Source organism: Sus scrofa, chromosome 3 (assembly GCF_000003025.6).
Source record: "Sus scrofa isolate TJ Tabasco breed Duroc chromosome 3, Sscrofa11.1, whole genome shotgun sequence".
Taxonomy (NCBI): Eukaryota; Metazoa; Chordata; class Mammalia; order Artiodactyla; family Suidae; genus Sus; species Sus scrofa.
The window spans coordinates 29,963,560-29,984,596 of NC_010445.4; the positions used below are offsets into that span (position 1 = coordinate 29,963,560).

Consider the following 21,037-nt stretch of genomic DNA (forward strand, 5'->3'; position numbering starts at 1 on the left):
GAGGGGAAGTGACTTTCCCAAGGTCATACAATTGAAGGCACACAGTTAAAATTCCTAGTTTCCTGTCTGCTTGCCCCAGGGGCCTCTTCTAGTCCTGCTTTCTTCTCACCTTGAAGACAATAAAGCATCCTGAAGATCAAAGCTGTTTTGTTAGAGGGCAGACTTGAAGGATATGAAGGACAGAAACAACATCCACTCCACAGAGGCAACATCAAGCCAAGTTCAATGTCTCCAGATCAGTGACACACAGTAGAAGTGGATACTGACCACAGTAGAAGTGACTACCTGATCCAGAGGAGTATAATTTTCCCTGAGCTTAACTGTATCTCCTTGGAACAAGTTTGGTGTGCATTACCATTCCCAATGTTTTACCCCAAAGGGAGCAAGCACAGGTACGGATCATGCAAGAATGAAGTGGATTGTCATGATGAGGTTGGCTCTGGAATCATACAAATCTGAGTTTCAGTTCCAGCTTTTCCATTCATTACATAGAGGACCTTAAGTTTGAATCATTTTACCTCTCTGGGCCTCAGTTTTCCCCATCTCAAAAATGGGAAAGATGCCTCTTCCTCAGAGCACTGTTAAAAGGAGAAACTGAAGTAATGTACATATAGTGCCTACCCTAGTGCCTGGCACATAATAAAAACTCAATAGGAGTTCCTTCTGTTGCACAATGGGTTAAGAATCTGATTGCAATGGCTCAGGTCATCTGATTGCAGAGGCATGGATTCAATCCCCAGGTTGGCGCTGTGGGTTAAAGGACGAGGCATTGCCTCAGCTGCAGCTCAGATTCAATCGCTGGCCCAGGAACTTCCATCCGCCATGGGTAAGGCCAAAAAAATTTAATTGAATCCACTCAGTATGAGTCTCTAGTTCCATCCATGTTGCTGAAAATGGCGTTATTTTGTTCTTTTTATGGCTGAGTAGTATTCCATAGTGTATATATAGCACACCTTCCTAATCCAATCATCTGTCGGTGGACATTTTGGTTGTGACCCAATAATTGGTACTGGAAGATGTTGCTAGTATTATCATTATCATGATTATTATCTTTCAAGGCTGAGACTATCTGAATTGATAAGAAAAACATTTCCATTTTAGGTGATGAATATATTTCTAATGGGATTGGTTAAAAAAAAAAAAAAAAGAACTTGAACATTTCTGGGTTGGTGAGGTCCTTGTAATTGGGATGTTTCTAAGCCCTGGGCTGGGGAGAGCTTATTTTGAATGGGAGGACATTGTTATTAACTGTCTCCAATGTGCCTTTAAAGAAATGATCCCCAGACAAGGCTGACAAGATCTTCCTGAATCTCTGACATCTGTCTTTCTTCCTGGGGAGGGAAAAGAACTGGAGGCATCACTGGGATCTACCCTAGTGTCTGGCCTTATTCCAGGGAGCAATGAGGACCTTCAATATCATTGCGAAAAACAATCATACAACGTGGTACATGGTCAAGGGCTTGAGTTTGCCTGACAAAGATCTGGGTTTCAATCAGCTCGTTGACTTGCTGTGTCACTTTGTGCAAATTTAATCTCTCTGAGCTTCAGTTTCTTCTGGGAGCAGGGCATAATCGAATGCTGTGTCATAGGGTTCTCATAAGGATTCACTGAAATAATAATTATGATAACAAAAGCTAACTCTCAAATGTTTACCAAGAGTTAATTAATGCCTTTTAATCTACTATCTTATTTCTCACAACAGCCGATAAAAAAGATACCATTATTATCCCTGTTTTCAAGATGAGAAAACAGAAGTGTAGAGAAAATAGGTAAGTAACTCTAAATCCTCCTAATCCATGAGCGCCTCACCGAGACCCAGAGACCATCGGACGTATCCACGGATGGAATTCAGCAGGTTTGCGAACTTGGATGGTGGAAAATAACTTCTTTATTTTCCCTCACCTCTGCTGAAATGAATTATGTCCCTCTACTGGGGACAACAGAAGCACAGATATTGTCACATCCAATTACAGCTGTAGCAGCGAGCTCAAAGAATTGCTTGTGCTCAACACTACACCGAAACCTGTCATTAGGTCCTGTTATTTAATGCATGAGTTAAAAATCGCATACATTACTATATTACACACATGGATTTTAAAATATTTCCATCACTGTATTTCAAGCTAACGGGTTTATTCTGCAATCCCGTGTACTTGGAATCCCTCTGTCCTTGCACCTGATGACTTGGGATCATGACGATTAACTCTGAGAGAGCCTGAAAGCAGTGCTCAAATGATGTCCGATAGGAGTTGGTGTGTAAACACCAGCTCCATGGGGGATAATTCTCCCAGTTTCCCTGCAGCCTTAAATTCTTGTCACTCAGAGCGGTAGCTGACAGGATAAACCATCCTTTATTGGCTGGTTTCCTTCCCCTGTTTCAACTTCCCACCCCCTACCAGCGTTCCCTTCACTTCTCAAATAAACTCCTAGCGCTCAATTCCTTGTCTCTGGTAGAATCACATTAAGGCAGTTTTTACCTGAAAATTCAAACTTAACGCTAACAGAAGCCAGGCAGGAAATAAAATTTAATAAATAGGGGAGGAATCCAGTCTCCCATACTCTCACTATTTGTGTCTTCCACAAACCTAGTCACCGGTAAAAACCAAAGTGCAAAACTCAGCAAAATTCTTGACCATTAAGGATAAATTTAGTCATGATGAGGGCGACCTCACCATGGTATATAATTTAAGGCAGGAAGCGAATTAAGAGACATAACACAGACTCTTAACAAAAACCCTTCAAACAAAGAGGTCTCCTGGAAAATGTGCTGCTATTAACTAAAAATTTCCTTTACTTGTAATGATTTCCTGCACATTCAGAGTATTAAAGTTTTAGCTCCCTACATGAACACTGGTGTTCCCTGGTGAAAACTCAGGTTAGGATGTAGGGCCCTAGAAAGATACAGAGCAACCCCAAGAGCATCACATATAATCAGTTTTATTGCCAGGTAAGAAATTCATATTAATATAGTGAATACATATGTTTACAAATAAACATTCTTAGAAAACAAACAAATGTTTTTTTTTCTCTTCATTGTAGGAAGTATTATTGGTATCATAAACTCTGCAGTTGTTGACAAGTATTAACACAGGTTTACTTGCAGAACATATGGTTACTAAAATATTCGCACATAAAATATGCTCCATTTACACAAAAAACTGGGGGGACTTTGAGGGTGGGGGGATGCCAGGCGGAGCCCAAGGCAGGTGGAGGCTGAGACGCTCTGGGAGGGCAAAGGGCAGTCAGACTCTGGGCCCTTTGGGTTGGAAGTTGGGCGGGTAGCTAAAGAGAAGACGAAGAGGCTACTGCCAGGGCATGAGATGGGGAAGGGAAAGTCTCCCTACATTGTTCTGACTTCTCTCTTCTAAGTCCCTCCATTCTAGCTAAACAATCCTTGCTGATACACGGCAGTCACAGTTCCCCAGGACATCTTTCATGATCAACTTTCAGTCTCACGATGTCTGTCCACCCTCCCTAGAAGAAGCCAAAGAATCAACTTCCGTGTCCAAGCCCTCCCCCACCTCAGTTCAGCTCCCATAGCCAACAGAAAGGTAACGAGGCTGAGAAGTACTGTTCTTCTTGGGACTCTCAACACTGCTACATCTTATGGACCACGCTGCAACTCTGCTGCCCAAATTCTAGCTGCAGAGCTCCAGCTAATAAAACCCACTGCATGAAGTTTACTCAGAAGAGACGGAACACGAAGAATAAATCCCCTAGATTCAGAGATCAAGAAGGTCCTTAATCAGGGCTGGGATAAAGGTCAGGCGAAGGGGATGGAGGGCTAGGAGCGGAAGGGAACTAAAAGGGAGACTAGAATTATAGAACTTATGTGCTGGATGGAACCTCACGGACAAGCCCACCCAGTATTTCCTGAAGTTTGCGCTGTGTACCACTTGCCGATGCGAGGAGATTTTTGAGTCATAAATACACGGATAGAGCACTGATGAATATGGAGTCACATAAGAAATGATTCTTTTTTCATTTTCATCCGTCCATTTGATTACTTCAAGGAGAAAGTTTTCACGGAGTGCCAGTATGTCTTTAACAACTCTTTAATATCTGCTAATCTGTTTTTAATAAAGACAAGGGGAGAGGGAAAGAAAGGGAAGGCAGGGAAGGAAGAGAAGGGGAGAGAATGAAGGGAGCAAATGCCAGGCTTCAGCTTCAAACCCTTCCATGGTCAATAGCCTGAGGCTAGAACAGAACAACGGCTGCACTGTTACTTTGGTACTGATTTTATACTTACTTTCCTTTTAGAGGGACTGATATTGGTTTGCTATTTGCCATAATGGTGGAAAGTTTTCCTTTCCAAAGTTAAATGTGTGAGAAATGAATTGATTTAGGTACAAATACTGTGACAGTGGCACACAGAGATGCTGGACATGTGCTGCAGGTACACAGATAACATCAAGGAAACACTGACCAAACCCAGGGGAGTTTACTCCACAGTGAGGAGAGCTGGGGTTTCAGCCAAGCAGCTGAGAAAGCGGGCACTAAATCTCCCACCCCTACTTCATCCAGCACAGACCCTCCTATACACAGGGATCTTACAGAGGGTCTTTCGCTTTAAAAAAAAAAAAAAAATGGGCAGAGGTTTTGCTATTCCAAAAAGCCTGAAAAGCTCGATCTCACCCCAGTTCCCCATGTTTCAGATGGGAGAGTAAAGCCCAGAGCGAGAAAATGCACGGTCAACGTCCCCAGATCAGCAGGGAGTAAGAAAGAGCATTCCCGGCTGGTTTCCCTGCCCCGATGTGCGAGCAGAGAGTAGGGAAGGCAGAATGCCGTCCAGCATTCCAGGAAGAGTCTTGCAGGACTAGACCAGGTGCAGCTCCCGATACCGGAAGAGCTCGGGGCCTCTCCCAGGTTCCTGCTCATCAGCTAAGCCCTTTAGGGACGGGCTGAAAACGTCCCGCTGTAAATGAAAATCTCTTCTCTGTCAACTCCCCTCTTTGGGCTTCCACCAAACAAACGGAACTGGCAGGACACCTGACTTTCTTGGGATACCCACTCACGATGAGAACCAATCTGAACACCTACCCCAGGGAATTGTGGACGGAAGATGACGGCCTTGCTCTGTCCGGGGAGATGGACTGGAGGGACCCTGGGAAAGATGGGACCCAGAGATGCTTCACAGGTTGAGGGAGCTAGAAAACGGTGGGGCTTGCGGGGCTCTGACAGTGTGGGAGGGTGGGAGGTCTGGGTCTTTGCAGATTGGGGCAGCCCCCTCAGAGGGTGTGACGGGGTGGGCTTTTACCAACACAGGGAGGATGGAAACATCTACCACTGCAGAAAACAGAAGGGAGGAAGGCTGAGAGAACACAGGTTGCACTTGGGAAACAAGACTGTCATTCAACAGTGACACATCGAAGGCACCACCCACGCTCATGACATTTTCAGTCCAAAGCAGTTGAAATTCGGCAGCGGCGGCGGCAGCAACAGGCTGAAGGAGAAGGGAGTTGGGGAGAGACAGTTAATAGAGAACTGATTTCTGTGTCTGTTTCCTGTCTCAGAGGCGAGGGGGCAACGCCAGAAATCGGAGGCTCGGGGTCCCCTTCTCACCTCTTGTTGACACTTGAGCTGTGGACTTTTTTGTTTGTTCTTTGATGATGCTCATTTCCTAAGTCTTGAAGACGGTGGACACAAATTTCTCTGCTGTTCTTGTCTGTTTTGTGGTGGGGTTATATTTTATTTTTCTTAAAAAAAAGTTATTTAAGACTTTCTGGACCCTCTCCCCACCAGAGAAGCCGTCCCTTCCCATTTCCACGATCATGGTCTGTATGGGCGTTCTCTGAAAGGTCTTTCCTTCCCATCACTGGCGGTGGGTTCGGAGTCTTTTTTTTTTTTTTTTTTTTTGTGAGTTTGAGTGTGTGTTGTTTTTGCTTTTCAACATTGATGATGTGAAAAGTACTATCAATAGCATGGTGGGGGTCCAGTTACTGTCTCACGCTCATCACGTCACTACTTCCAGGGATAAGAAAATGCTTATTACATGCCCTGTTTCCTCTCCAAACAACCCCTCTTTTCTACACCCCTCAGAGGGTGTCACCATTTACCCTTCTCCCCTTTCTGGCTCTTTCACCCAGAACTAGATAATGCGTGGTAAATGGTCTATGTGCTCAAATGGACAATTTATCTAAATTGTGCTACTTTTATTTTCTTCATCATGGATTTCAGTTTCAAGTTGGGAGGAGGAGAAAAATCAGCCCCAAGATGTGGGCACGTGAGTTGGCCACCTCGGCCTGAGGTCGAAGGAGGGTGCCTCACTTTCCCCTTTGCTGTATTGCTGACCGTCCAGGCTCCGGTCTTGCTCAGCTGCCCGCCGACATGTGTTGGGCAGGACCCAGGAAAAGCGTGATTCCACGTCGCCGGTAAGTCTGCCGTTGGTTGGTGTGGAAAGTATGCGTGTGGGTGGGTGTGCGGGCAGGGAACAGGAACAGTGTGGGCTGGGGGTATTTTTTTGCCTCTCTCAGTTGAGTGTGGTCTCCAGGATGTCCCCTGTGGTGACAGCTCAGACAGTCACTTCTGTTTTGCTGTTGGTGATGAAGTATGGCTGTGGGGGTGGGTAGTGCTGGGTGCGAGTCCCCAAGGGGTCGCTGGAGCCCGACTCAGCAGTGCCAAGCTTGCCCTTGTTCCCATAAGGCTGCTGCCGCCGGAGAGACTGATCCTTGGGGTCCCAGCTCTTGAAGTTGGCGGTGGAGTTGTAGGCCAGGGGGTGGGGGGGCATCTTGTTGGTGCGGGACTTCTGTCCATTCGGCTTGGCGGGGCCGTGCTCGGGACTGAAGGCCCGTGGCTCGTCCTCCACTCTTACGGGATGCAGAGGTAAGTTGCCCTTGGCAGCCAGCTCGGCCAGGTGCCGTCGCTTGGAGTAGAAGTCATCATTTACCTTGTCGGCTGTACAATGGGACAGGTGGACGGAGAGGGGCAGGAGAAAGCAGAGAGGGAGAGAGAGGAGAGAGAGAGAGAAAGAGAGAGAGACAGTTAGGGATTGGCAGGTCAACCCAGGAACAGCACCTCCGCGGCCAACAGTCCAAACGAGACACACACTAGAAACTCCATCTGGAGCAGACAGAAGGAAAGAGGAAGACAGGGTCAGAGGCTCGGCACAAACAAGAGCAGGACCAAGAGGGCGAGGGCACCCCCGATGAAATCTCTAGCTCCCCTCTAAATCCTTCTTTCCTCTTCCCTCGTGACCACATCTAACCCTCTGCCACCCTTGCCTTCCTTATACGATGCAAGCATTTTTTTTCCGTCATGAAAATGATACATTCTCATTGGAGAAGATACCAAACATGTTGAGAAACATTTTGCATCCCTCGGCTCCTCCCAGAGACAGCCAATATCAACACTTGGGTGTGTTTTCTCCGAGGTTTCTCAACAAACTGGGCTTCACTGGGGATTTCCATCAGGGTATTGGCTCACTGCTGTTTTTGCTTTTAGCAGTTAAGCAGGCCTCTGTTCAAATCCCACTTCTGCCACCTATTAGCTGTGTAGCTTTGGTAAATAACGTAATTTTTATTACCATCAACTTCTGCATCAGGAAAGTGGTTACCATAAAAAAGTATATTTCAAGGGGTTGTTCAGAGGGTTAAATGATATGACGTAAGGAATGTGCTTATTAGACATCAGCCACCACCATTATCGTCATTATCATAAATAACTTTAATTGCTCATGTAACATTGTAGCAAGCATTTCTTCATGGTGTAAATCACTAACAAACAGCATTCTAATACCAACTCTGTGAGGGAACTACAAAAACGAATCAGTTGACTTACTGATGAGCATTCAAATGGTGCCAATATTTTGCTAATATAAATGAAGCTGAGATGAAGTCTAGAAGACTGAAGCTCTCTTTGTACTTAGAATTTTGAATGTAAAATCATTCTAAAAATATTTTTAAATCTATATCTGAGGGCGGAGAACTACAGCCCATGGGTCAGTGTAGCTGCCACTTGTTTTAGTAAATAAAGTTCTGCAGGTATGCTACCACGCCCTTTCTTTCACGTACTGTCTGTGGCTGCTTGTGCTCCACATGGGTAGATCTGAGTGCTTGTGACAGAGACTGCGTGGCCGACTCAGCCTGAAATATTTACTATCCAGCCCTGGAATGAATGAGCGGAGGTGGAATTACTTGGCCAAAGGGTTGCAAACATTATTAAGGCCCTTTATACATACTGCCATCTACGCTACCAAAGAATTATGCATTTTTTATAATTATACAGAATTATAATAATAATGTCTACTTCATCCTCTGCACTCTAGAGCAGTGAATGATCATTCAGCGCTTCCTTCCTTCCTTCTTTGCCTTTCCTTTCCTCCCTTCTCTATTTGACATTTTTTTTCTCTGAGACTTCCTTTTATTTTACTTTCTCTCACAGTTCTTTTATTTTTTATTTTACTTTATCTTTTGTCTTTTCTAGGGCTGCACCCACAGCATATGGAGGTTCCCAGGCTAGGGCTCAAGTCGGAACTGTAGCCACTGGCTTACACCACAGCCATAGCAATGCCAGATCTGAGACAAATCTGCGACCTACGCCACATCTCATGGTAGCTCCGGATCCTTAAGCCACTGAGCAAGGCCAGGGATTGAACCTGCGTCCTTGTGGATACTCGTCAGATTTGTTTTCACTAAGCCACAATGGGAACTCCCCCACAATTCTTTTATTGGAAGAGCCTCTCTACTTTTAAAATTAACGTCTTTGCAATTTTAAACTTACGTCTCTCAGAGGTCCAGAAATACTTGCTACTCGTTTATCCACACTTCCTACATCCTATACTGCTGAATGTGTGAATTTACGTAAATTCGTGGAGGCCACTGCCCTTCCATGCTTCTTTTCTCTTTCGATCCTTTCAACAAGCATGAGAGGTAGGAAAGATGGGGATTATGATCTCTGCTTGGCAGGTTAGGAAACTGTCGAGCTAAGGCATGCAAAATGATTTAACTGAGGCTACCCACAGCTAGTGCCTGAGCCAAGGGAGGTCCCCACTCCAGCAGACCCCATTTGGTGCTTTTGAAAGGCCATAGAGGAAAAGCTTTATTTTCAGGAGTGAGTGGGCACGATATGCCCCCCTTCTCTCTTCTGCATCCAGGGCAGGCATCACTCAGCGATCACAGAGCTCTTTCCTAGCACGTGTAGCCTCTGCTTAGATTCCTCAACACAACACCCTAGGAAGCCACAGTTAACTTTCCAGGGTGAATATAGTTTAAGTTGGGTTTCTGTCACTATTAATGTAAACAGCCCTGAATAACACAATCTTTCAAGAGAAAGTCACCCCCTCCCTTGAAATCTAGAGCTGTTTGAAGATGCAGAATATCAGTGCCAAAAGGAACTATGGCATAGTTCCCGACATGGGAAGAGCACACATTCCCAAAATACCAGGCATTGCTTGAGGTGGTGTGAGTTACATTCAAGGTGATAGCAGAACTGCATCCTTCTGCCTTCCAGAGGAAAGTTCTGGGTGTCCAATGTTACGATGTTTCAACAGAAACATGCTCTGACATCCCTGTTTGCACTTCGACATGTATCCAGTTACTCCCGGACAGATTCACAGGCATCTCCCACTCAAGGTGGCCAAACCTGAACCCATCAACATCACTCATGTCTATTCTCCAGGCTCTTCCTTTTCTCCTGCATGAGAACACCAACGCTCTGGTTTCCTCAAGCCAGAAACACCAGAGTCCTTGCTGACAACTCCCTTCTATTCGCCCCAGCACAACTGCTAACTCATAGGTCTTTCCAGCCATTATCTACCAAATGCTTCTCTAACCTATGCTTATGCCTCCCCCTTGCTTTCAACGCTGCTCCACTTCTGTCACCAAACTGGCTCCCCTGCCTCAAATCTCCCCTCCCTTAGTCCACTGTCCACAATGCAGCCAAAGCTGCATTTCTAAAATGGAAAACTGACCATATTACCCATCTACCAAAATGTTCCGTCATTTAGTCATTTGTCAAATCAGCATGGGCCAGCTGATAGACACTGGAAATATAAGGGACCATAAGAAACAGAAAAGGTCCCTGTCTTTGTGGGATGGACTTTCTATGAGGGAGGGACAGAATGTGACCAAATAATCCCATTAATTACACAAACATAGAAATACAGTAAGTGCTATGACCAACTATCCGGTCTTATGAGTACTTAAAACAAAATCTCTGAGTTGGTTGGAGAACCAGATGCTGGAGCTGAGATGTCTCATCCTTTCATTTACACTGAAGCAGTCACTTCTTCTTTTTCATCTCTGATTGCTGTGGCTAGAACTTCCAATATTATGCTGAATAAAAGTTGTGAGAGTAGGCATCTTTGTCTTGTTCAGTAAGGAAATGCTTTCAGGTTTTCACCACTGAGTACAACGTCTGCTGTGGGTGTGTCATATATGGCTTTCACTATGTTGAGCTATGGCCCCTCTATGCCCACTTTCTGGAGGGTTTTTATCATAAATTTATATTGCATTTTATCAAAAGCTTTTTCTGCATATATTGAGATGATCATATGGTTTTTATTCTTCAATTTATTAATGGGGTATATCACATTGATTGATTCATGGATACTGAAAAATGCTTGCATCCCTGGGATAAATCCCACTTGATTATGGTGTATGATTTTTACAGCATTTGCATTCCTGGATCCCTCCCTCAAACAATTTCCTCAGCATCTCTGAGGATGTGGTCCAGACACTGATTTTTTTTTAAAGCCCAAGCTTAAGCCCCATCCTAATGTACAGCCAGAGTTGAGAACCACAGGTATAGCCCTGGTAGCTAGCATACCGCCTGTAGTTTTTTGGCGAGAACTAAAAAACAAGTGATCTCTCATCCTACTCTTATCCTCAGGTACCCCTCCCTTCTAGGAAGTTAGAAAGGTCAGATCCTCCCATGACTGGCCCTTCTCCAGGGCACATACTGTAGCTGCCTTTTTACGTTTGTTTATGCAGCTCATTCATTATTGTCTCTCTCTCCCACTTGGGTTCCAAGCAAGTGAGGCCAGGTCTGATGTTTGCCCACCATTGCATAAGCAATGTCCAACCTAGTTCCTGGCAGATATGAGGCACTCAATAAATACTCAGTGAATAAAGTGGGAGCAAAATACAAAGCACAGAGACTGTCAGGACAGTAGTAGGGCTCCCTTTGAGTCTCTTACTGACTCACTCACCCTCGTGATGTCCCCCTGCATGACCCAGAATCATTTATTCCTATATTCCTCTTTCCAGGCAATGGATTAGTCTAAGGTCAGCTCAAAGCAAGGATGCATGAGGGTCCTTGTTTCTGACAAACCGAGGACACTGATGATGAAGGAAGTGTCCTAACAGCTGGGCTAGGTGACATGTTCTCAAAAGGTTCTGATGAAAAATAGTCACAGAGGCATTCAACTCTTGGCATGTCAATGCAGGAATGGGGACCAGCCCCTCTGAAGAGAAGTCATGGAGTCCCACATGGAGAGCCTACCTCCTTCTCCACACACATCCCTGAATTGTTCTCTTGGTGAACTTGGCACTGGGTACCCCTGGGCATAGGGGGGGTTTAGTATATGGGGCAAAGGTGGGACAGGAAAATCTTTGGGCTCTGTAATGAGACCTCAGGGATGTCACTTAACTTCTTTTGCCTCTATTTCCTTTGGTATGAAACGGGGATAATGTAACTACGGCCAGGTTTACTGTGAGGAATAAATTATACGAGACATAGAAGCAGTATAGCACAATGTGAAAGAGAATAACTCTTCAGTACATCTATTTTGTCTATCTCCTGGCTTATGAAAGAGGCACTGGATTAAATCCAGCAGATATTTACTGAGCACACACTCTGTGCCAGTCATCCTGCCAAGCACAAAGGAAGCACTCATCTAAACCAACCATCCTTCTTTCCTTCCTTCCTTTCCTCCCTCTCACTCCCCTCCACCTGCCACGTGTGTTGAGTGTCTAGCTGCCCCTAAGAGAGAACCTAAGAAGGGGCCTTGATCTGTTGAGGATGAGGGGCTGGTCAGGGAAGGCATCCCAGAGGATGCTCTTACATTATAATCTGAAGGTGAAAAGTAGCAGAAACAGCAGCCTGGTGAGGGCATATAGGATGTATTGCAAATATGGCATAATATTTTGCGGTTCCTTCTATTAAGAGATGAAGTCTGTTTCCTTACCCTTTGAATAAGGCCTGACCTTGGCATTGGCTTTAACCAGTAGACTGTAGCAGAAGTGATGTCCTGCCCATTCCAAGCCTGGGCTTTTGGAAGTTCTACAGACAGCTTCTGCCATCAGGCTTTTGGAACCCTGCCTCCATGGGAAGAAGGAAGTGCAGGTTAGCCTCCCAAAGGATGAGAAGCCTGCAGTCCAGTTTCCCATGCTCACCCCAGCCAATGGCAGCCAGCTACTTGCCAGATGCCAAGCAAGGCTATCCTAGACTGTATGGTCCAGCCATCAGCCCATCAGCCAGCTGAACACGGATAATGGTAAACCTGGCCAAGAACAGTCAGTCCAACCCAAATCAGAAGAACTTCCCAGCTGACCCAGAACTACAAGCCCAATAAACAGCTACTGTGTAAAGCCACTAAGTTTGGGGGTAATTGGTTATGCAGCAGTAGGTAACTGAGAACATTTGCAAAAGCCCTGAGGTGAAAAGTCACGTGACAGTTTAAAAAAACTGAAGGAGTATCTCCTTGGTAAAGTGGAGAAAACAAGAGGTCATCACATCATCTAGTGCCCTGTAGGCAGGACTGTATCGCTCACATCTATTTATTTGTCTGGCCACCCTCCCTCAGTCAGACTGAGGGGTTTTAGACAAGTGCAGAGCAGATACAGACTGGTTGCCTGGGGTGAGAAACTGTCCTTCAAAGAGCGGTTTTCAAGATTATTTCAGCGGGATGCAGTTGGTGGTTAGGTGGATGAACTGTTCCCACATCCAGGAAATGCAACATTCGTGAAATCCTCTTTCCGGTCCCCTCCAACGTAGATATTGAGAACGGGGAAGAAACACTTATCCGCCACTCTGTTTTGTGCACTGTGGTCCCTGTCTTAGTATATTAAAAAGCTGCTCATGAAAGAAATCACAGATTCATTGAACAGCCTTGTAAGCCCCATTAATAAATGCATTAACCTAATCAGCCCGAGTATCTCATGGGCAGATGGCTAACAAGCCAACCAGGAAACAGATGTGTGAGGCTTTCAACAACACTGGTCCTCTCTGTTTTGATTTTTCTTCATTTAAAAAGCAGAAGAAAGAATGAAAAAGGTGCTTTCCTCCCAATAAGCCTAATTGTCTTGAAGGTACCAAGGCTATAAAATTAAACTGTACCTTCCTCCATCTGTCTCTCTCCTAATTAGCAGCAGACACTGTACAGGTGCAGGGTGGGATGGAGCCTCGCCTCCGTGGAAATGGAGCGTGTCAAAGTAATAACCAGTTTTCAAAACAAGCTCCACATCTGAGGGTCTTGGCAGGTGGCCTCCCACATACCTTTTTTCCTGTGGGCCAAAGATATCTTAAGGAGGGGTTCTTACGGCTCTTTCTCACTTGGTGATAATCTTGAGTCTCAGGTGTTGGATTCCACCAGGTAGGCAGTGCCCAACCTAAACTTTCTCCCGCTCCTCAAATTGTCCCTACCTTTGGTCCCAGAATATATTGGAATGGAGTGATTCATCTTCCCATGACGCTTAAGAATCAAATCCAAATTATTGGCAGTGGCTCCCAAGGTCCGCATGATCAGGCCCTGGCTTTTAGTCCACGCTCATCTCCCCACACATGTGACCCCATCCCATAGCCCGAGTTTCCTAGGGCTGCCATGATCAATTTATGCTTTCACAGTTCTGGAGCCTAGAAGTCTGAAATCAAGGTATCAGTAGGTCTGTGCTCCTTCTGTGGGCTCTCATAGAGTGTCTTCCCTTGCTTCTCCCAGCTTCTGATGCTTATATTAATCCAGGTATCCCCTGCCTGCAGCTGCATCTCCAGTCTCTGCCTCTGAATTCACATGGTCCTCCTCTCTGTGTGTATCTATGTCCAAATATCCCTCTTCTTAGAAGGACACCAGTCATTGCATGAGGACCCACCTTAATCCAGTGTGACCTCATTTTAACTTGGTTATGTCTGCACAGAGCCTGTTTCCAAGTGTGTTCACATTCTGAGGTTCCAAGCAGATTTAGGGGGAACCCTAACCCCGATGCTATTCAAAGCAGTATGCACAGGATTCCTTTCTGTTCCCAAACACACCCCCACTTTTCGCCATCTCAGGGCCATCGGACCTTGTCCCGGTTGTTCTCACTGCCAAAATGCCCTTCTTGGGGCATTCTTATCACTTGGTTCTCTGATCAAAGGTTAGTTCCTCAGAAAAACCCTACTGATGACCCAGTGAAAAGAGAGCCCCCACTACCCCAGAGGCTTTCATTTGAATCTGTGCATCAGTAAAGTACACCATCCTCTCAATGTGGGGGGGGGGGGGGGGCATCAACCTAATTTGTTAAGGGACTGAGTTTAAGAAAAAGCAGAGAAAGAGGAGATCCGTGCCCTTCCTGCGTGGCCTGCTTGAGCTGGGACAATGGTCTCTTCCTGCCCTTGAACTGGGATTTACAACATAGGTTCCCTTGGTTCTCATGCCTTCGGAGTTGGAACCAAGAAATACACCACTGGCCTTCTGAGTTTCTACACTGCAGACACTAGATTGTGGGGCTTCTCATCCTCCATAATTACACAAATCAATTCCTGCAACAAATCTCCATATATTCCTCCATATGTATCTTATACCTTACATATACACACACATGCATATATACATACACACAGATGTGTGTGTATATATATTATATCCTACATATACATATATAAAATATCCTACATATATATCCTATATATATATTCCTACATATGTGCTTTATATATAATATATTCTATGTAAGTATATTATATCCCACACACATATCCTTTATATATGCATACACACCTACATATGTATCCTCTATGTCAAATACATCCTATATATATTATACATAATATATCCTATATATGTATATTATATCCTACATATTTATTCCTACATATGCAGCCTATGTATATAATTATCTTATATATGCATATTACATATCCTATGTATATATGACATATGTATCCTATATATATCTATATATCCTATGCATCTATCACAAAGATATAATCGAGATAAAATGCAGCCATACTGGATTAATGTGAATCCTAATCCACATGAGTCCAATGACTGTGTCCTTATAAAAGTGAAGAAATTCATCATACACACAGAAGAAGGCCATGTGAAATCAGAGGCAGAGACCGGAGTGATGCAGCTACACGAAGCAAAGTAAACCAAGGATACAGAGAGATACAAATATTCAGTTGTCTCTGTTTCTCTGATGAATACATCGTCCACACCACAGAAAGAAAGCACAGTGGCCTCTGCTTTATAGGGATGGAAGGACGAGCAGCTATAGCTCAGGGAAGGGAGAATGAAGCCGGGTGCAGGAGGCAAGGGCTAGTTAAAGAGACTGCTTGGATGCAGCAGCAAGCTCTGCTGACATGCCTCCCTCCCAGCAACCTCAGGGGTCACCTGAGTAAGAGCTCACCTTCATTAAGTGCGTGCTCTGCTCCAGGTACCCGGCTAGAGATGGACACTTGTTACCCATTTAATACGCTCCATATCCTAATGAGGTAGGTGCTTACTGACGGGGAGATTGATGCAAGAGAGTTCTGGCCACTTGCTCAAGTGGTGGGGCTTGGATCTGAACCCAGGACACCTGGCTGATTCCAAGTAACCTGGAATTTATGAATCTGTGGTGACCACACTCACCGTTTATTTAACCATCTGCCAGGCTGATAGAAGAAACTCTCATTTCCTTAACAAGATTTTATCGGCAAGAAAAGACTCCCCCAAACTAAAGAAAATGGAGGACAGAGTGAGCGTTATCCAGAGAAAACATGTTTCTTGAGTTTCCTCTCTAAATATCAGGCATTGAGACATACATGTAACTACCTTATCCACAAGAGGAAACATCGAAATAGCACAGCTGGAAATTTCATGAAGCCCTAAATTCCCCCCGGAAGGTGAAGGAGGTCTACCTTTTTCTTCCTTAAAGTGGGGCAGGAGAAGGGAGCTGGGATGCTGTGAGACTGCCAGGTCCTCGGCACTCAGTCGGCTACTGCTTTACAAGAGGACCTCACATCCTCCAAGATGCACTGGCATGGACCGGAGTTCTGGCCAGCCACCAATAAAATGTGGCTTCCTGTCACCATCGCTGAGCTAGGTTGGATAAGGACCTAAACGCTCCCCACAGAACGGAGGGGAGCCTGAAGCTTCATCATCACTCCAGCCAGGCACTGAGCGGGTGCTTTACACGAACCACCGCATTCATCACCATCATGGTCTCATTTAGTCGGCTCCCTGCCCCGCCCCGAGCTAATAAGGAAGATGTGGTTGCCTGGGCTCTCCCTGCTGTGACACATTGATTCACGTGACAATGCAGGGGGATCCCTTCTTGAGATAGTCGCCAATATTTATTTTCCCTCGGCTTCCACGCTCCTGTCCCCACCCCTCAGAGGGCAGCAATCACGTTTCATGATGACACAATATTCCAAGGGTTGCTTCTGAATCCTACACTGAGCTCTTGACATCCACACTAGAGTCATGGAAGGCAAGACTTCAGCAATGAGATCCAGAATGCTGTGAGAGAATGCACAATAGTGAGGTTGAGAGCTTGGAGGATTCAGGGGACTGGGTTTATACAAGCGACAGAGTTTGGAAGAATGCACACCTGCTTTGGGGGACTGTGAAATCTTCTTTACAATATGGGAGAAAAAGCATGAACTTGGAAAGGAGATGGATCTGGTTCAAATCCCAACTCTTCCACTTATAAGCTGGAGACCTTGAGCAGGTTGCCTAAGTTCTTAAAGATTCAGCAATAAAATTGAAAGTAAAATAGCAATGCCTACGTGGTAGGGGGTTAGGGTATTCAAGAGAATCATGTAAAATATCTTGTATGGTGTAAAGCACCAGTGTCCTTGCTCCATGGTAAGTATTCATTAGACAGTAGCTTCTATCAATGGCATTGTCAGAAAATGAAAAGAATATACGATGAAGGTAAGAAGATTGACTTTGCAGAGTGCAATGGAGAAGTAAAAGCAAGACATGCAAGTAGGATCCTTAAATGTACACCCCGCCTGAGATGATGCTGTAAAAGCCTTGTCTCCAACACTGCTTCTACTGCTTTTTCTTGGGGACACGACTGCCCAGCTCTGGCTAGATGTCCCCTGCCTTCTCAAAAGCTGAATTTGGCCATGTGGATAGGTTCATTTGTGCCACTTTTTGGTTATTTTTTTCCCTTTTTATTTTAAAGTTATATAGCATAGTTGAATTACAAGGCTGTGCTCATTTCTGCTGTACCACAAAGCGATTCAGTTAGACACACACACATATCCATGCTCTTCTAGACTGTTTTCCATGGAGATGATCACAGAACACTGGGTAGAGTTCTCTGGGCTCTACCGCACATCCCCACCTGCCAATCATTCCATATATCTCAATATGCATATCATTTCTGCCATATTTTATTTTATTTTTGTCTTTTCTAGGGCTGCTCCTGTGGCATATGGAGGTTCCCAGGCTAAGGGTCTAATGGGAGCTGTAGCCGCCGGCCTACACCACAGCCACAGCAATGCGGGATCCAAGCCACGTTCTGCAACCTACACCACAGCTCAGGGCAACGCTAGATCCTTAACCCACTAGGCGAGGCCAGAGATTGAACCCAAAACCTCATGGTTCCTAGTCGATTCGTCAACCACTGAGCCACGACGGGAACTCCTCATTTGTGCCATATTTTAGATTCCACATATAGGTGATATCATGGGGTATTTGTCTTTCTCTTTCTGATGTACTTCACTTAATCTGAGAATCTCTAGTTGCATCTGTGTTGCTGATTTGCATCCACATGACCTGCCAGTTTGGAGTTAGTACATGCAAACTACTCCATTTAGAATGGATAAGCAACGAGCTCCTACTGCATAGCTCAGGAAACTCTATTCAATCTCTTGGGATTGAACATGATGAAAGACCAGTATGAGAAAAATATGTATATATAGGTATGACTGGGTCACTAGGCTATATAGCAGAAATGGCTACAGCACTGTAAATCAACTACACTCTAATAAAATTAAAATGTAGAAAAGAAGTTGGCCATGTGGCTGATCTCTTACCAATGGAATGTTAGCAAAAATGATGCATCAATTTCCACTTCACCTGACGTGCTTAAAAGAAAACTGGTGGCCCTGGGTGGCCTCTCCCCGCTTCCCATAGGCCCTAAGAGCAGCTCGCTGTAACCCTGCACATGAGGACAAGATGGCAGGTGGTGGCAGAGCAACAATGTTGGAGGAATCTGGGTCCCCCAGTGACGGCTCTACTGAGCTGCCCCACCAACCTGGGCCACACCCTTTGGGACTATACACGAGAGAGAAGAATCTACCTCTTTCTCTTCATCCATTGGATTTGTGGGGCCTTTTGGTTCACTAGGATGGTATTTACTTTTTATTGATACAGGAATGTTTACTGGATCTCTACTTTCTTCTCTCTCTCCATCACAATCTGAATTAAAAAGTAAAAGGGGGAACAGTTCATGTTAAAAAAAAAATACCCAGGTTTCTCTTTTCTTTTGAAATACTCCCTAAAAAGCTGCACAGGCCCCTAGGCTGTCTCAGCAGGCAGAAACAAGAAAGGCAGAGCAAAAGACTAGCTTCCCCAGAAGGGGAGGGCCAGGGAGGAGATGGAGAGATTTGTTTGATGGCAAATTAGCCCCATATCGTCTGTTCTGGGCCTCGCTGCAGAGACCCAAGGAGGGAAAAATCACATTTGAACCGGGTTCCAATGAAGCGCAGGACTCCTGGCTGCTCCTACAGGGCTGCATATCTTCCCCGAAGCCTCTCTCTCTAAGAGAGAAAACTGGAGAGGGGAATCTAGGAGCCTGGTCTGTTTTTGTCTTCACCCTAGAGCTCCCAAGAGGAGGCGCTGCTGCCTTTGCCTGCGAGGGTTCTGAAATAATGCCTGGCCTGGGCTTTGCACCAAAGCTGTCCAGCTGCCCCTTTGTTGTGGCTGCAGGGAGCCCTCTATGAATGTCTTGCTGCCAATGGACCTATGAAACCTTAAGCCTTATGTCTCTTGCTTCAGGCAGTCCTGCTGGGCAGTCACCACATTCTGAAAGGCTATTAAACAAAGATGGATGGACTTTTGCTGCATCCATGGCTGGCCACAGAGCCCCCTGGATAAAAGGGCCCTGGATAGAAACCAAACTCATTCACTGTCCTTCCATGCCTCCTGCATTGCCGCTCCATACATGGGGACAGTTCTTGTCAGAAATTCCGTGTATGGCTGTGATCAGTCTCCTAGCTGGTGAAATTTTATGCAAGTAGAGGGTTTTTTGCTGTTGTCCCAGTTGCTTTTAATTGTACTTTTTAAAATTAAAGTATAGTTGATTTTAAAGGGAGGAAATAAAGGTTAATAACTCTTCTTAATCCTACACACTTCCTTCCTATGTGCTATATAGCAAAAGATCCTCTCAAAGTAGATGATGATAAGATTTGGGATCCTGTGTTAGACTGATGCACAAATTACTTCTATGCTTCCCCCTTCCCTGTATCCACACTCCTTTTATGTGACTTTGAAACTCCCCCCTCCCCCCAAAAGGAGGATCTTGCTTCCCCACCCCTGGGTTCTGAGTTCACCCATGTGATTAATGAAGGTCAGCAGTTAAGACACAAACAGAAGTTTGGAAAGTGCTTGATAGCATCTGGTTGCTCACTTGCACCTCTGCTCCCCTCATAAGAACATGTCTGGGCCACCCTCTCTGAGGACGAAAGACACTTGGCATAAAGCCAAGTCACCCCTGGCATTCTAACTAAAACCAGCCTACATCAGCCAATACCCAGCCAGCCTCAAGATACACGAGTGAACTCAGCTTAGACGAGGAGAACCTCTTGCATCAGCACATAGACCCCTGATCTCCATAAATGCTGAGCTAAACAATTTTAAGTCAGGAAATTTGAAGTTGTCTGTTACGCAGCATTACTGTGACAATAGGTTACTGATACAAACACCAATCATTCACTTACTCCCAGGACAAGCCCCAATTTCCAGGTAGGGATCCATGTCTTCCCTACTCTTAATCCACATGGTATGGATGATATACCTCTCCATCCCTTTATCCCTAGCCATTCCCCAATGACTACAAATAACCCGTTTCATGGCCCTTGCTGTAACACATGACAAGGCAGGCCAATCAGAGCAAAGCCTGAGATTTTTACTTAGGGAGAGAGGTCAGCAGGTCAGTGATGCCAGCCTTCCATTTTATAGGAAAGGCAACTGGAGCTATGAGTTCAAACACACCCAACGGAGTAGAAGCAGTGCTGGATCTAAGCACGGGGCTCCTGGCTTCCACCTAGTTGATTTTTCTATTTCCCAGACCTCTCCAGAAAAGACAACAGGATTTCCTTCAAATGCCATGCCCAGCTCCATTTAGTATTTATTAATAAAACGTATGTTGTGTGTTGATTCTGTGATGAGGGCACCCATGCAAGATGTGGAGGACATTTAGCAGGAATGGAATCTAGCTGGTTTAGCCTCAGAGGGCATGCCCTCCAACCAGTAAAATACGTATTGCCATCTTGCTGCAGCGGCATTTTTCTGCAAAGCAGAGAACTCCCTCCACTGGCTCACTTCATGTCTTATGGGTTCCCGAGGAAGCTCATCAGGATGCCTGTGCTTGCCATGTGCTTTTCCAAAGAGGCTGAACTCAGGAGCTGGTAGGATTTGATTTTTATTTAAAAAAAAAAAATCACCTCCCTCTCCTCCACCTACTCTGTACCCTACTGCTCACCCACAAACCAATAACCCAAGTCAGAAAATTGCAAAAGCCCTAATTCCACACAGTAATGTTTTAAGGCTACTTTTAGGTGAGTCCTTTCCCAGGCTGTGTACCCGCCAACAGAACTGTAACCTATATCACACATTTTCTAGTTCCCTGTGCTTCTGTAACATCTCTTGAGTAAAGGTTTATCCACAAGCTACATCAAGTTTCTT

General features: G+C 45.2%; 1 protein-coding gene across 3 annotated transcripts in view; it reads right to left on the minus strand.

Moving 5' to 3' along the window:
- Nucleotides 2,922-21,037, minus strand: part of SHISA9 (shisa family member 9) — a 306,320-nt gene continuing 288,204 nt past the window's right edge. For 2 of the 3 annotated variants that reach the window (XM_021086588.1, XM_021086587.1), the window contains one exon: nucleotides 2,922-6,894. In XM_021086588.1, the coding sequence (XP_020942247.1) occupies nucleotides 6,512-6,894 (383 nt within the window). In that variant the 3' untranslated portion in view covers nucleotides 2,922-6,511. The remainder of the gene's footprint in view (nucleotides 6,895-21,037) is intronic. The other variant, XR_002342419.1, reaches the window with a different exon arrangement.